Source organism: Vanellus vanellus (assembly GCF_965231255.1).
Source record: "Vanellus vanellus genome assembly, chromosome: 4".
NCBI classification, from domain to species: domain Eukaryota; kingdom Metazoa; phylum Chordata; class Aves; order Charadriiformes; family Charadriidae; genus Vanellus; species Vanellus vanellus.
In genome coordinates this window covers 64,086,377-64,100,634 of record NC_138909.1, presented here as the reverse complement: position 1 = coordinate 64,100,634, position 14,258 = coordinate 64,086,377, and the positions used below count along the sequence as shown (strand labels likewise).

The 14,258-nt window shown below is 41.5% G+C and overlaps 1 protein-coding gene across 1 annotated transcript in view; it reads right to left on the bottom strand.

The window, feature by feature from the left end:
- Nucleotides 1-9,185, bottom strand: part of TBC1D19 (TBC1 domain family member 19) — a 54,528-nt gene extending 45,343 nt beyond the window's left edge. The window contains exon 1 of the mRNA XM_082482786.1: nucleotides 9,029-9,185. Coding sequence (XP_082338912.1) covers nucleotides 9,029-9,127 — 99 coding nt within the window. The 5' untranslated portion in view covers nucleotides 9,128-9,185. The remainder of the gene's footprint in view (nucleotides 1-9,028) is intronic.
- Nucleotides 9,186-14,258: the final 5,073 nt, after the last annotated feature.

The window sequence follows — 14,258 nt, the reverse complement described above, 5'->3', positions numbered from 1 at the left end:
GGATAAAGCTAGAGGTTTAGAAAAGAATAGCAACCCAGGCTGCTAACTTGAAAATAACACTGGGAGATCTGTGCAACTTACTCCACTGCCATGACAGCTCAAGGCATATGTTAGAAGCTTTATCTACCTAGAAGCGTGAGATATCTCTTACCAGAAGCTACGCAGCAAGGTGCTGTACGCGAATCAGCTGCTGATTCTATTGCAGTAAGTTATGCTGCTATTAAAAAATAAACTTTCACCAGCTTGTACAGTTTGCCAGCCCTAAGAGCACTGTTGACAGTATGGCATGTTTTAGGTCCATCACACACAACTAGCAAATTCCACAATCCTACCATTTGCCTTACAGTTTATCCACAGAAAAGGGTATTTGCTGTGCTGCACAGCTTGCTGGAAAAATTGGTCTAGATGAATTCACAATGCAGAATTTTAAGGAAATCTTTCCATTTTCCCTAACTGAAAGGAGGAATGACCAGTAAGGCAGAAACTGATAGCATCAGCATTTCTGCTCTTATTTTAAGTCACCTTGCCATTACAGGTAAGGAAGGCTTTTATATTTGGTTTATCAACTGCAATAGGAAAGAGACTGTAAGCATGCTTTTTGAGAAAGAAAGGCAACTGTAAACACAAGCCATAAGGTGTGGTGAGTTGCATAACTCCCGTCAAATCACAAACACATAATCCATTCAGCGCAATGGTAAAAGCTGACAAAGGATCATCGCTAAAGGCAGGCAAACAAAGGAAGATTTTCATGGGGGTTCTTGGGCAGCTCACAAAATACCCTTTTAAGCAGCAGCCTCAAGGAGTATTTTATGAAGGATTCCTTCTGAATCTACTTTGATAGAAAGTCCTATGTCAGTCCAAGTTTAATTTTTTTTTTTTTCTCCTGCAAGGTAGTGGTTTTGTACCTCTCCTGTACGAATTTTAAATAAAATAACACAGGTCAAACGGGGCAGATTGTGCCTTACTGTTCCTTAGAAGGTTTTGCACATGCTTTTGTAAATGTTCAACTTCGTCCTTTGGTTTAACTATGGCCAATTTTAATCTCAAGGTCCACAGAGTGTTAACCTGTGGGGCTTGGTACACGCACTTCAACAATCCTTTTTAGATATGCAAAAAACCCCTCACAAATACAACTCATTGACAGATGATGAATCACAACAAAATCAAATCTTACTAAAAAGTGGGTTCATTGTCTTGACACTGTAAACAGTGCAAGAAGTGACAAAAGTGCAAACAAAAGAATAGTATTATAATTCTCCACTGTTCATACATCTGTAAAATTTGGGAGCTCTTGGCTCATTAATGAAGGTATGACACTCATACTGACAACCTTTTTTTTTTTTTTGTGGTTTCCTGGAAACTCTGGAAATTGGTACAGCATATTGCATTAGAAGGGATAAAGGAGTTCAGTCAACACAGATGACTTCCCATTTCCCCTGTCAGCCCAAAACAGAGGACTTTCTTGTAAACTGCTGTTCCTAACAGAGCCTGTTCCCCAGCCGCAGAACAAAAAAAAAAAACAACACAGTGACTCTCTTGTATGCAGCAGGGTGGCAATCAAAAAGGACGCAGACCAGCACTTTGGGGAAAACTTTCTCCAAGGACTACATTAGTGCATCAATCTCCATCAGTTAACTTCACCTCTTTGTGCCCATTTATTCAGTCAAGTTCTATTTCAATATCCTAGCCCTGCTGCAGCAAATATTCCTATGCTAATCTTTAATTTATCAAAACTTTTATTTTTAGCCTGTTTCCTGTGTCCTTTTCCTACTCTTGATTGCAAAATGCCCTACTGAGACAATTTTTAAAATAAGAAACATGAAAATTGCCCTCCAAATTATGGGGGCACTTCTGTCCCCACTCTTGTCATTTCAGGATGCAATTGTGAAAGCCTCCTCCTATTTCCACTTTTCCTTTTGTTTACTTCTGGATTACAATCAATAGTTTCCTACAGTGCTACATAGAGCTACAGAGCCACAGAAACTGTTTATGTTAAGGACTCATTGCGTACTAGATTGCTGATCAGTTTTCAAATCAGAAATTAGATACCTGAAAGGGAAAAATCTGGCAGACGGTCCAGCTAGCAGCTGCAGACAGTTCTAACACAAAAGAACATACCCTAGCTCTGTATTATACAACCAAAGAAGAAAACACTAATTTTGGTAGGTGAAATGAAATCCCTTATTTCTGTGTTACGCTATGTTGCAAAAAACATTTAGGCATTTTGGTAGGGTTTGTTTGTTGTAATCTGCTTGATACAATGTACTGCCTAAGTATCGTTTGCATTTTCTTCCACTATGTTTTTTTGATCGAATGAAAAACATGTTGACAAAATGTTATTTATATAAAAAGCATTACTACAATTTACACTGATAAAAATGCCTGGCTAAGGTTTATTAGGAAAATAACACCTTGATGACGTTTGTACTGATGAACTGAATTAATTTCCCGCATGATCAAAATGCAGCATATACTCAGGTAGAACTACAGACTGTCCAATGTCAATACACACATCTTGATGAACAAATATATTCCTATATATTTACTATCAGGAGGCTATCACAGGCAGGGTAAAGGAGAGTGAGCAACACAAGGGAACAACCCGTGAAGGCAAAAAGTAACAGCCAGACCACAGAAGAAGTCACGCTATTCAGAGGCTCAGTCAGACCAACACAGAGTCCTGAAAGGAGACCGGGACAAATGCAGTGTAATTCAGCAAGCAATAACAAATGATTTTTCATAAAAGTTAATGCCTACCAGTTTCTCTTCCAGTATAATTGGCATTGCGTGCATTCTTATGGACAGGGCACCAGGGTTCAGGTGTTTGGTGTCCATGTTCACCTACAGTCTTGGTCAGCTTCTTGCAAATCAAGAAGCAGCCAGCTGTTAGACATTCCTTCATAAAACAAGCTATCATTACAGCATTGTTGGCACTCTCTTGTCCTTCAGCTGTACAGAAGAGAAAGGATAGTTTTGGGACTTTCAAAATTTTTCCAAACCTTCTGAAAGGCAGCTAAGGTACTACTTGCAATTCTTTGTATTTATGTTCTGTGCACATCTTCTTTCCCCTTGAATTTGGCAAGGCATCCTGCTGAGACCTGGGTAGTCACCATCAAAAGTGATACTCTAAGTGTATTACACTTTCTGTACTTGGATGTCAAGATGGAAGAAAATCCAGACACTCAACGCCGATCTGGCTGAGAGCAAGCAAAAGGATAGCACAGCGCTTGGCGGAAAAAGCTGGTGGGCATAGTAGATTGATTTGTAGAGCAACTGAATACAGAGACAAATCTATTTGCAAATTAGCACCTAAATTTGGATATGGCATTCTGTCATCATGACTGGAGCAGCATTGACCATATGAGCGGGCAGATGAGCCATCAAGGCACAGCACTCAAAGAAGTACAGAAAAATAGAGGACCAGCAACATACCACAATAAGGAGGCTTGACAGAACAAAGTGTTCCAGCCTAACTCATGTGTTAAACTATTTCTTTTCTCAACAAGAATAAACACTGCAGAGAAGTGATCCAACTCTACTGAAATGTGGAACTGCATCAGGTGAACACGTATTTTTATCCTGCTGCAAACAGTTCTGTAAATAACTTTACACAATCTAAATATTTTTACAGCCTATCCACCATAATTTCTCTTCAAAGCCTTTTTGGTTTAGACAAGTATGTACACTCTCAGAGCATTTATTACTGTTCATTATGATTTTGCACAAGTGCACAATGTTTTTAGCTTTTATTGCTATTATTTCCCAAATTATGATAAAGCACCAAATATATGTCAAATATAGTCCAACTTAAGCAGAAGTGAATTCAACGAAAGCTAATAAACATTCACCTTTTCTTACATGCTCCATTCTGCCATAACTAGATTTTATCAGCATCAAGCCGACTTGTTAAAAACCACTTCAAGTACGACCACAACAATTTCAATGTAAACACTCTCTAAACACTTAAAATCCTACAAATTTAAGGGAGCGATTTTGGTTTTGGTTTATACGTTTCTGTAACAGAAAGAGGAACCACCCTGAGCATAACTAAACAAATTTCAGTAAGTATAAAACCCTGACTACATTGACAATTTTCCAACCTTTTTACATTTCTACAGTAATTACACCAAGGAAAAAAGTATTGTGAACTTTCTTATACAAGTAAATATAACCCAGCAGTCGAAACAGAGAGCTTCAATTAGCCTCATACAGGAATAAAGAGCTTCAAATGTTATGTTCTCCCACAAGAATTGCAGGATACATTTTTAATAATTTTGTTGTTTTAATAAATTTTCTAGGTTTTACTTGAATACAAAATTAGTGCTGCAAATAAAATACACACGCACAAGGTAAAACATATAATCTACGTTACTAAAAAAAATAATAATGGCACATAAAGCTTGCAGTGCTTCTGAGCTCCATAATCTGTTTAACATATTCACAACTGCATTCAATTTAAAATCCACTGTACTGTAAATGTTACTGCTGAACCATTATAACCAAGGTACAAGCTCTATCAGGAAGGGATAGTAAGCTGTTTGTTAAATACAATGCATGAAAAGGAATCATTAATTATCTACGATGACTCAAGAGCCTACATTTATTTGCTAAGTTTTATTTAATAAATGCTACATTTCACAGGAACATTCTCCTTCTTAATTTGATCTTTTACTTAAGCAGGGATCAGTATCAATTTCTTTTTTTAACTGTTGGAGAAAAATGTCATAACGTAAGATCCTCGGATATCTTGCAAACCATGCACTCCACATAAATTATTCTAAGACATTTACCAGTACTCCCTTTAGAAGCACACAGTCAGACAATAACCCAGCTGCAATGTTCCTAGTGCTCCCAAAGCAAGCTCCTCTCCTTCACCCCATCTGAAGTCTTGTGAAGACCCGTACCTCTCCCTTGGATTAAAAGTCTCTTTAAACCTTTATGGTACTAGTCACAGGTCCGTTCAAAGAGTGACGGCAGAGTTCTCTCCTCTGGAAAATCATTCTGATCATGACGTATCCTAGCACATCTCCTCTCCACAACTTGTTCATACCTTCAGGTATCTCCTAAAATTTTTTCTCGCTTCCAAATTGTCAGAGTGGGGTGGGATGTAGTGTCAGGGCTGATTCTTACACTGAAGTTACCACTTTTAGCCTACTTGGACAGCCATTATCCTGTTTTTCTACAAGTTCTCCTTCAAGACATACCTACAAGAAACAAATCTAAGAATGTCTACACAGAAAATGCCCGGAGGGATTCCTTCTGAGTCTTTCTTGTTCAATTTAAAACATAATTTAGAACCCTTATCTTTCAGTTTATTTTCACCTCCTGTTTCAGAAAAGTTCTTTAGGAAGAAACTACAGAAGCCTTTGGTTGGTGATTTTTTAACTTTACTTGTTATTCGCCCCTGGCCACTAGAGGCTCCGGACAACTCAGAGTCAGACTGATTTTTATTAGAGGTTTGGAGAGGACCAAAATTAAGATTGATTAATCTTATGAATTAATAAAGCCTGGCTTCCTTCAGACATGATTAGAAACAAAGTTTCTGAATTGTCTGCAAATGAAAACGTATTTAAAAAGCAGCACTTTTTTCATGTCTGTAAACCGTTCTGTTTTTATTGTCAGTTCACTGACGAAGATTTTCCCTAAAACAAAATTTTAGCAAGATTTCAATCACAAAGTACAGTTTGAAAACAATTTTTTTGTGAAGATGTTCATGTCTCAATTTTTCTAACCACCTCTAATTTTTACCTTAAAAACATTTACATTTCAGAAAAGGAAGAGAAAAATGAAGACAAAAGCAAACTAATTTGATTACAAACTCACACTGAAAGTTGTGCCTGAGAAACCAAGACCACGTTCCTCCTACGATACCCCAATAATCCCAGCAGCAATTCTACCTGTTGAAAAGCTACTATCTAATATTGTGTCTCTTTGTAACTGTTACTCTTTCCTTTCAAACACACTACAAAATATGCTCAGAAGAAATTCCTAAGCAAACAACAGGCACATTTACACTCTTTTTTGCATTAATCTCTTTGTACAGGCACATTATCAATACACAAAAACTCAACCTACAAAACAAACCTAATGTTTATTTTCCAAATTGTCATTAACAAGCATATGACCCCACGCCTACTTCAGTCCTTGGGACAAAGATGTGATTATCTTGGTGTCCCCAGAGCTAAAGCTGTGACAACAAATCATTTGGTGCCCATGCCAAACTTATTTCAAAGAGATTGTGTCACAATCCTTGACACTAGCCCAGGTTCCTTGGTGACAGCCAAGCATAGCACTGGTTTGATCAGTTCATAACCACAGGGCCACTCTATCAACTCTCACAAATAACGTCAGGATATTGTGTTTTCCCCAAAATTCTATTCACTACTGAAAGAAACTGTTTATTTTGAGCTGTCCTTCCTAGACATTAAAAGAAGAGGTGAATTTACAAAACAGAGTTTTGGTTAATAGTTAGAATACTGTTTGTAAGACCACATGACCTCTCAAAAATTTCAAGCAATATTATAGTGGACCTTAGGATCCATTCTGACTCTCATGTTTTCAGAGATGGTAAATATTTCTGAGGAAGGAGTATCAGCAATGTCAGTTTTGACACTGAGATAAAGAGGAGTCTTTGTAAACGTAAAATATAACTGTAGTATAAATATCCAAAACAATAAGTTAGTTTTAGTCTGATGCACTGTCTTAAAAGATTTCTCAAAACACAGTATGTGTCCCCAAAAATAGCTTAAAATTGCTTAACAGGGACCACCCGTAGATCAATACTGCAACTGGTGCAGACCAAGCATTTTACAGAAAATGACTATTAACCAACAGACAAAAAATCCCATCACGCCCTATCAATAAACTGGAGTTCAGGTGTGATGCACAGCAATAGCAAAGATTTCATATTTCATAATGCAACTTCATAAATACCCCATGTAATGTGAGCAAAATCAAGCATTAATTTAATACAGAGAGTAGCACAATTCAGAAATCTTCAGAATTCTGTGCACCTGCTAAGGAATGGACAAAGATAAGGGTCTCAGTGACTGGGCCTTTACAACTGTATAGTAGAGCAATAATATGACTATACAAGCATTATAAATAAAACAAGTCTATACCATACATGAAAGAATATAAATACATGCAAGTTCAAAAAAAAAAAAAATTCAAGATCAAGGAGAACATACAGATTCCTCTCAAGCAGGTATACATTTGGTCCTATTAATTTAAACTACAAGCTCCAAAAGATGACTCTTTACATTGAGAAATCCTCTAGTTGATGTATCTAAAAACTTTCGAGTCTTTCAGATGAAAGTTCAGTCTACACTGAACTATAGCTCCGATTTAATCTCCTATTACAAACTCTTCAAACACCTGTTTACTTTCTTTCGCCTTAGCACTTCATATGACTGGAATAATCTTCTGACCTATACATTGTTTTACAAATTTCTTGGAGAAAGAAAAACGTGTTCTGCAAAGCTATCATGACAGATTTGGCTGTGGTCATTACACTGTTTTATTTATTTTATAGGCTACCTTTATGCTTTGATTATGCAGACTTTCCTGCTTGTATTGAGTAAATTGATGTGCTATACAGTCAGGAAGGTATTTAGGCATTTAACTGCCCTTTCAGACATTAAAGACCACCATGAAAGGGCACTCCTAAGGTCCTCAGGGTGTCCACTTGTACAAAATGACTGTACAAAATAGCCATCCACCAGCAGCATTTCAACATCCTGCCAAGTCCTGACAACACCAAGCTTCCTTGTATTTCAAAACAAACATGTAAAGTATCAAATGACTATGAAATCAGGCCTCACGGGAGACAAAAGAATGAATGCAAAGGTGAGCACATACAGGTTTTATTATAATCAGTAACAGAGTTGTTATAAGAGAGTCCTGTTCTGAAATCCCATCACTGCCTTTGTTGAGGACAAGGTCTTGCATTTGATTCTCCACAGCTTATGTCAGGCTATTTGGGATGCTGAATTCCCCAACACTTAGCAGAACCAAATGTCTATACTCTTTTATAATTCCATCCCCCTTCGAGTCATACACATTTGCTTGCTCACATATTTAGAGAGCAGTCAGTCAACGGGAGCAAAGCAGACATACATTTAAAATAGCATTTAGAGACCAAATCAGCAAATTTAAAAACAAAACAAAAATCCAGAAAAGGCACACAGTGATGCCACTTGCTAAGGAAAGCGTTAGGGACATTAAGAGAGGAAAATCATGTTTCATTTAAAAATCCAACATAACTAAGGCAGATAACGGACATTCTACCCTAAAAAAAAAAATAATTAAAACCCGGCACTTGCAAGCACTGTTTGAAAAAAAAAAAAAAAAAAAACAAACAAAAAACAACCCTCCAAACCCCCAAGATTTCATAAAACCTAACCCAAAATATTTCAGTAACACACCATAATTGTTATAACACCACTACTACATTATTACGGTTGTGAAAATTGACACACTTTTAATCACAAACATCCTAAATAAAGTTCAACCGAAATATGAAAAAACTGGTTTCAAGCACAGACAAGTCAGCAAATACAAAAAAGCAACTGTTTTCCCAGCTACAAAAATATACTTTCATGTGCGGTTTTAATTTATTTTCACTTCCTTTGACCAAATCCTACTTTCCTTAGGGGCACTCTGGAGCAGGAAGGGCGGGGGGTGGTGGTGGCCGTGTGGTATTTAAAGCTTTCCAAATTAAGAGATTAAAAGACACAGCGATTAATTTTAGGAACGATTTGAAGCAGCGAGATTCCGAGAGAGGACAGTCTTCATATTCACCGCGAAATCCTTCGGTCCCAAGGGAAGAAACTATAAATACAGCTCTAGAAACCAGCCAGACGGCTCTGCGGCCCCGTCGAGGGAGGGAAAGGAGGGATGAGAAGAGAAGGGAGGCTCCGGGGCCCCGGGCCGAGGCCTCACAGGCCGGGCCAGGGGCGACAGCCGCGAACAAAGCGCCGGGGATGGGGAGCGGGAAAGGGAGGTGGGCCCGGGGCTGGGGGCTCACCCGGGCCTGTCGCTCCAGCTGGGAGTGGAGGCTGGAGCCCTTCAGCCGCTGCACGATCCGCGCTATGGTGAGGGAAAGCCCGCTGTCCGGGTCCAGCATCGCGGCGCGGAGCGACTCCCCCCGCAGTGCCCGCCAGCGGGCCGCTGCGCCGGGCCGCTTTCCCCGCCGCACCCCGCCTCCTTCCCCGGCGTTACCAGGCAACCGCGGGAGCGCGGCCCGTGCTCCCCAGCGGCGGCCGGGTGGAAAGCAGCGCCTCACAGAAAGGTTCCCCGCCGCCGGTGGGGACTAGAGCGGGGCAGCCTGCCCCCCGCGGCGTAGAGCCCCGCCGCCCCCTCGCCGCCCCGACCAGGAGGCCCCGCGCTGTCCGCAGAGGCGGGGTGACCCTCTGCTCCCAGTGGCGCCGGCACCTGCCGCCTCTCCCCGGACACCTAGCAGGCTCCTTCCAGCCCGCGGGCCGGGTAACGGTCACCTAAAGCTCTGGTGAAAATCTCACGTGCTGCTCCTGTTTCCTAAATAAACGTTTATAGTCTGCCATTGCTAGAAGCGAAGTCGGGAATAAGTGTAAGGAAGGCTTATGCATGTTTCTCGGGCTTCAGCCACACAGCCTGGGCGCCAGCACCTGGAGACATGCAAACATGGCGGGTCTGCTGGCTCTGCCCTGCACTCCCTCGGGGCTGGCAGAGAAGAGTGCCCTCGTCCCCGCAGCCTGCCTGGCGGCCTCCGCCTTGGGCAGCTTCCAACCGCTCACCTCGCAGAGCAGGCTCCCGGCAGCAGCTGCCATGAAGTGGGGTCAGATACCAACCTACTGCCGCTGACTGGTCACCACCCACCGGGCCAGGTGGGCTCTAACCCGGCTGCGAGCATTCCCGGTCTGTCTCAATAATGAGCTAAATAATATCTTACATCATTTTTACTTAGGGCTTAATTAACCTGTCAGGCTTTGCCTCGGAAAAGACTAAGCTTTCTCTTGCAGTCAGCTGCGGCACCTCAGCTGAGCTGCTGCCATCGGTCGCTGCAAGGCAGCACCTCCTTGAATTGCTTCTCAGCTAGAGCTGACAGGGAGAGGGCTTCAAGCCCATTTCAGTGCAGTCAGAAAGATTAGCTTAAAAACATCTTTAGCTGTGGTTTAGATGGCTTTGCACTAGTACAAGGTAGCAGGATTCATATTCATTAAAAGCTTGAGAGACAGTTTAAAAAGCTACTTTTTAGGGCCTGAGGTATCATATCCAGATGGTGTGAACAGCAGATTCAGCCCCAAGGCTCCTTTCTGCATGCTCCTTGAGGCTACCAGTTGACCTGCACTCAGGCAAGGTTTTATTGCACTCTTGGATGTTTTACCCCTGTCTGCTCAGCACAGTGAGGCATTAATTCAGGCTCAGTACCAGGAGCAGACACAGCCCTCGTTTAAGCAGAGCGGCTGTGTGGTAGTACGTGCATCTCGATGGGTGATGTAAACGCAAGGAGCTTTAATTCACTTAGTCCTTCTGGGAAAATCTATTCCTATGTGCATTGGTAACAGGACAATGTAATCAAATTCTCACTTAATAAACTAATTTACTAAGCTGAAATACTAATTTTGAAAATCACAGAATAATTAATAAATAAACTAAGAGAGTTCAAGGAGGTAGCATGGAAAAGCTGACCATTGACCTCCAAAGCCAAGCATTAATATCCACTTTCAGCTCTGAGGATGGCCATACCTCTGTAAAACAAAGAGCGCTTCAAGATTCTGAAACATCAGGCTGGTTGTAACTTTTTTGCTGCTGTGAGTGACACAGATGTGAGGAAATGAAGGCAGATGTCATCAGTTACCTTGCTAGAAAAAACGACTAGATATAATAGGTATAAAAATGCACCTGAATGCATCTGTCTGCAACCTCTTTTGACTTATCTGTGAGCATTTCTGGATAAAATGCAGTTTAAAGAATAGTAATAGAAGATCAGAGATAAAAGTTCTTGAACCACCTGTAGAGAAACCTGAAGAAGTTGCTTATGCTAAATCAAACCACTGAGGAGAGGTCACTTCTCAATTCATGGAGAGCACAGGGAAATCAGATGCCCAGTTGTCTACCAATGCTGTGAATATCTGTTCTGATTTACATTGTTTTCTGTGAGTTCTGCACTTACCTGCATATATGAAGTTAAGGGCAAAAATGAGCACTTTTGTTTTCTCTGAATGGGAATGAAATATTTGCCTACATTCCCAACTGAACAAGCATACAAAGTGTAATAGCTTTGTGTGCCAGTTCATAATAAAATTCTGCAGAGTTCACATTGAAGCAGTATCTCTCCTTGTTTTTTTTTTTTTTATTATTATTATTATTGTTACTAAGGAGGATCATTTGTTTGTGTAGGAACTTCACCTGCTAAGGCAAGCACATGCAGAAAACCAGGGCATGCCACTAAGCTCCGCAGCTCAATGTCTGTAAGTCCAGGGTTTTACATTGCAGCTCCAAGTGTGAGAGCAAGCTCTCCCCCCTTGCCTGGCACAGTCCTCAGCAGCATTTTCTTTTCCAGTTTTTGAGTGCCACAGGGATGGCAATCTTACATTGTGTTTGGCGAGTGTGTTATTTATCAGGACTGCATGATATGTGGAGACCCAGAGCTTGGGCACAATCCTGTTGGTAGCACAACACAGTGTCTGGCTGTTTTCCATGCTGTGATCTGCAGGCACCACATTCAGGCAGACGGCAGGTCAGGGAGCAGGACAGAAGCCACGATGCCTTGCTGGTTAGAAGTGTGAGTTCCCCTGCTCTGGAGGAATATGGGGAAATGATACATCAGGTGAGTTCCATGTGGAATGCTTAAGACTTTGCAGGTCTGCAAAAGCCATCCTTATCTTTATAGGTCAACAAAACAGGAGAAAAAGCTAATGTCAGCTGCAGATGAGTAATTTTCTGCAGCTGACTACCTCTGCTCCAGATCTGCCTGTGTTACCCTCTGCATATACACATCTGTCACCCTTCATTCCCTGTTTTTCTAGGCTGCTTCCAGTCTGGTTTCCTTCCTCCTACGCACTGGGTTTCTCTTTGGTCAGTTACATCTCCAATATGGATAGGAAAACTTACTTCTTGTAAATGCCAATCAAAGCTAAAAAGCAAGGCGATATAAAAAGATAATCTTTACAGAATCTCACTGAGGGCTGTTAACAGCTTCTTGTGTATCCTTACCATATCCAGTTAAGAAATCTGTTGCTTAAGTGCGTGCTTCTTTTTTCTTTCCTTACAAGGAGCTTACTGCATAGCAGCTTAAGAAGTACAGGTTCGTTGCTAAAAAATATCACTTAAATAACAGGCATTGGCAGAAATCCCAACCAACTCTTTAGCCTGACCCCCTGGTATCACATGGCTGGTTTAACTTGGTTCATGTGATAAGTGTTTGACAATTGCTGCTTTTTCGCCATGATTTACTTTTAAATTGCAATAAGCAACTGCAGTACAGTCAGCGTAGAGTGGTTTTATGATGTGCAGTACCACATACCAGAGGTAGCTTGCTGGTTTTATCCAAAGGTCTGGTGCAGGTGTCATTGTTTTTCTGGTTTGTTGGGGTTTTTTTGGTGCTTTTTCCCTCTCTTCATCTCTGTCCTACACCCCTGAACACCAACTCGCTTCCCCATCGTATCGCACCTTCATTTACAGCTGCAGTGCTCTACAATGTCATACCTATCCTTACCGTGTTTTGTGTCAAGATGCTGCAGTTAGCTGTAACTGATATTGGTGTCCCCAAGTGTCTTACATTTGTCAGCCACTGCAGGTCTGGAAAGCATCAATAATGTGGCAAGGGAAAGTAAAAATTACATAGTCAGTATCTGAAATATTTCACCCATATTCTCTCCCTCTTTCCCCTGGTGGGTTTCCGAATGAGAAGAGGAGAGGGTACAAAGCAACAGATACATCATGCTGTCATATTTAAGGCCACATGAGACAAAGTACATTTGAATGCTTCCAAATGATTCTGAAGACCAGTTTATTTCCTGGAGTGTAAATGCAGTCAGTAAAAAGGAAAAACATCCAAAGGATGCACTGAGTGCCTGGAAGCTTGGCTTTTTCCATACAACTGTTTTAGTTCACTTAATAAAGACCAGAGCTGTCTGCAGGTATCACCGAAGGAGGCCTTGTATGACAGAGTAATGAGTGAGGGAAGTCAACAGAAAATCCCAGCAGTGTGAATAGAATCCCAGCAGTCCCAATCCCAGAATCCCAGCAGTCACCAAAATCCCAGCACTTTTAGTCAGCATCTCCCAAGACACTTTCCCTAACCAGTTCACAACACTCATGCTGCCCTGAACCCACCTTCATCTTTCATGCTCTTGCTGCTAGAAATGCCCAGTCATGAAGTCTCCTCTTAGTGCTGCTTTCTCTGCTGGGGGAACAGGGGTGGGGAGGGACTGGAGGGGGGACACTGCCCCTTTACCTGTGCTGAGGGTGGGTGCGTTCATGCAGTCAGTGCTGGCAGGGTGAGGGAACGAGGTATGGTGCAGAATAGGACTAAGCATGCAATCGGTGTCACGTATTACTGTAGATAAGCCACCTACCTTTCCTTGACGCCGCGAGTAACAGGGGGTTAGCGCTGTCCCCAGGGAGCTAAACATTGCATTCCCCCTGATAGTGTATCATAAGTATTGTGTAGATCTCCAGGTTGTTCCCTTTGGTGCTGCCAGGAGAATGACAGCACGTGCAATCCCTAGTGGCAGACTGGGTCACCTGTAAGGATGGCTGTGTCCCAGCCAGATCAGCCAAGCACCACAGAAACCTAGGTTTTAAAAAAACACCCACCCCACCCCAAAAAACCCCAACAAAATTTTTTTCTGCCAAAACAAAAAGATAAGACATTAAAGGAAAAAAAAACCCAAACTCAAAGAAAAGCCACACATATTCTCCCCACGTCCAAAGCCCTCCAAATGTGCTTTCCTTCAGACATGAGAACAGGGCATTTTTATCCCCTCTCAGGTAAACTGAATTTTTTTTGTTGGTGGTTTGGATTTTTTTTTCATCTAAAAAGCTACTCCTGTCCAGACGTTCATTCTTCTTTCTCCACTTGGAACCATATAACTCATGAGGGTTTAAAATCCATAACCCTGATCCTCCATCTCAAGCTGTTGGCAGAACTTCACTTGTGCACTGAAGCATCAGGTTCAAAAAACATTTCTCATCCAAGCAGGCTCTTTCAGAGAACATCATACTCAGTTCTTTGCTCAATGTGCTCACTCTTTATATTAGACTAACGCATA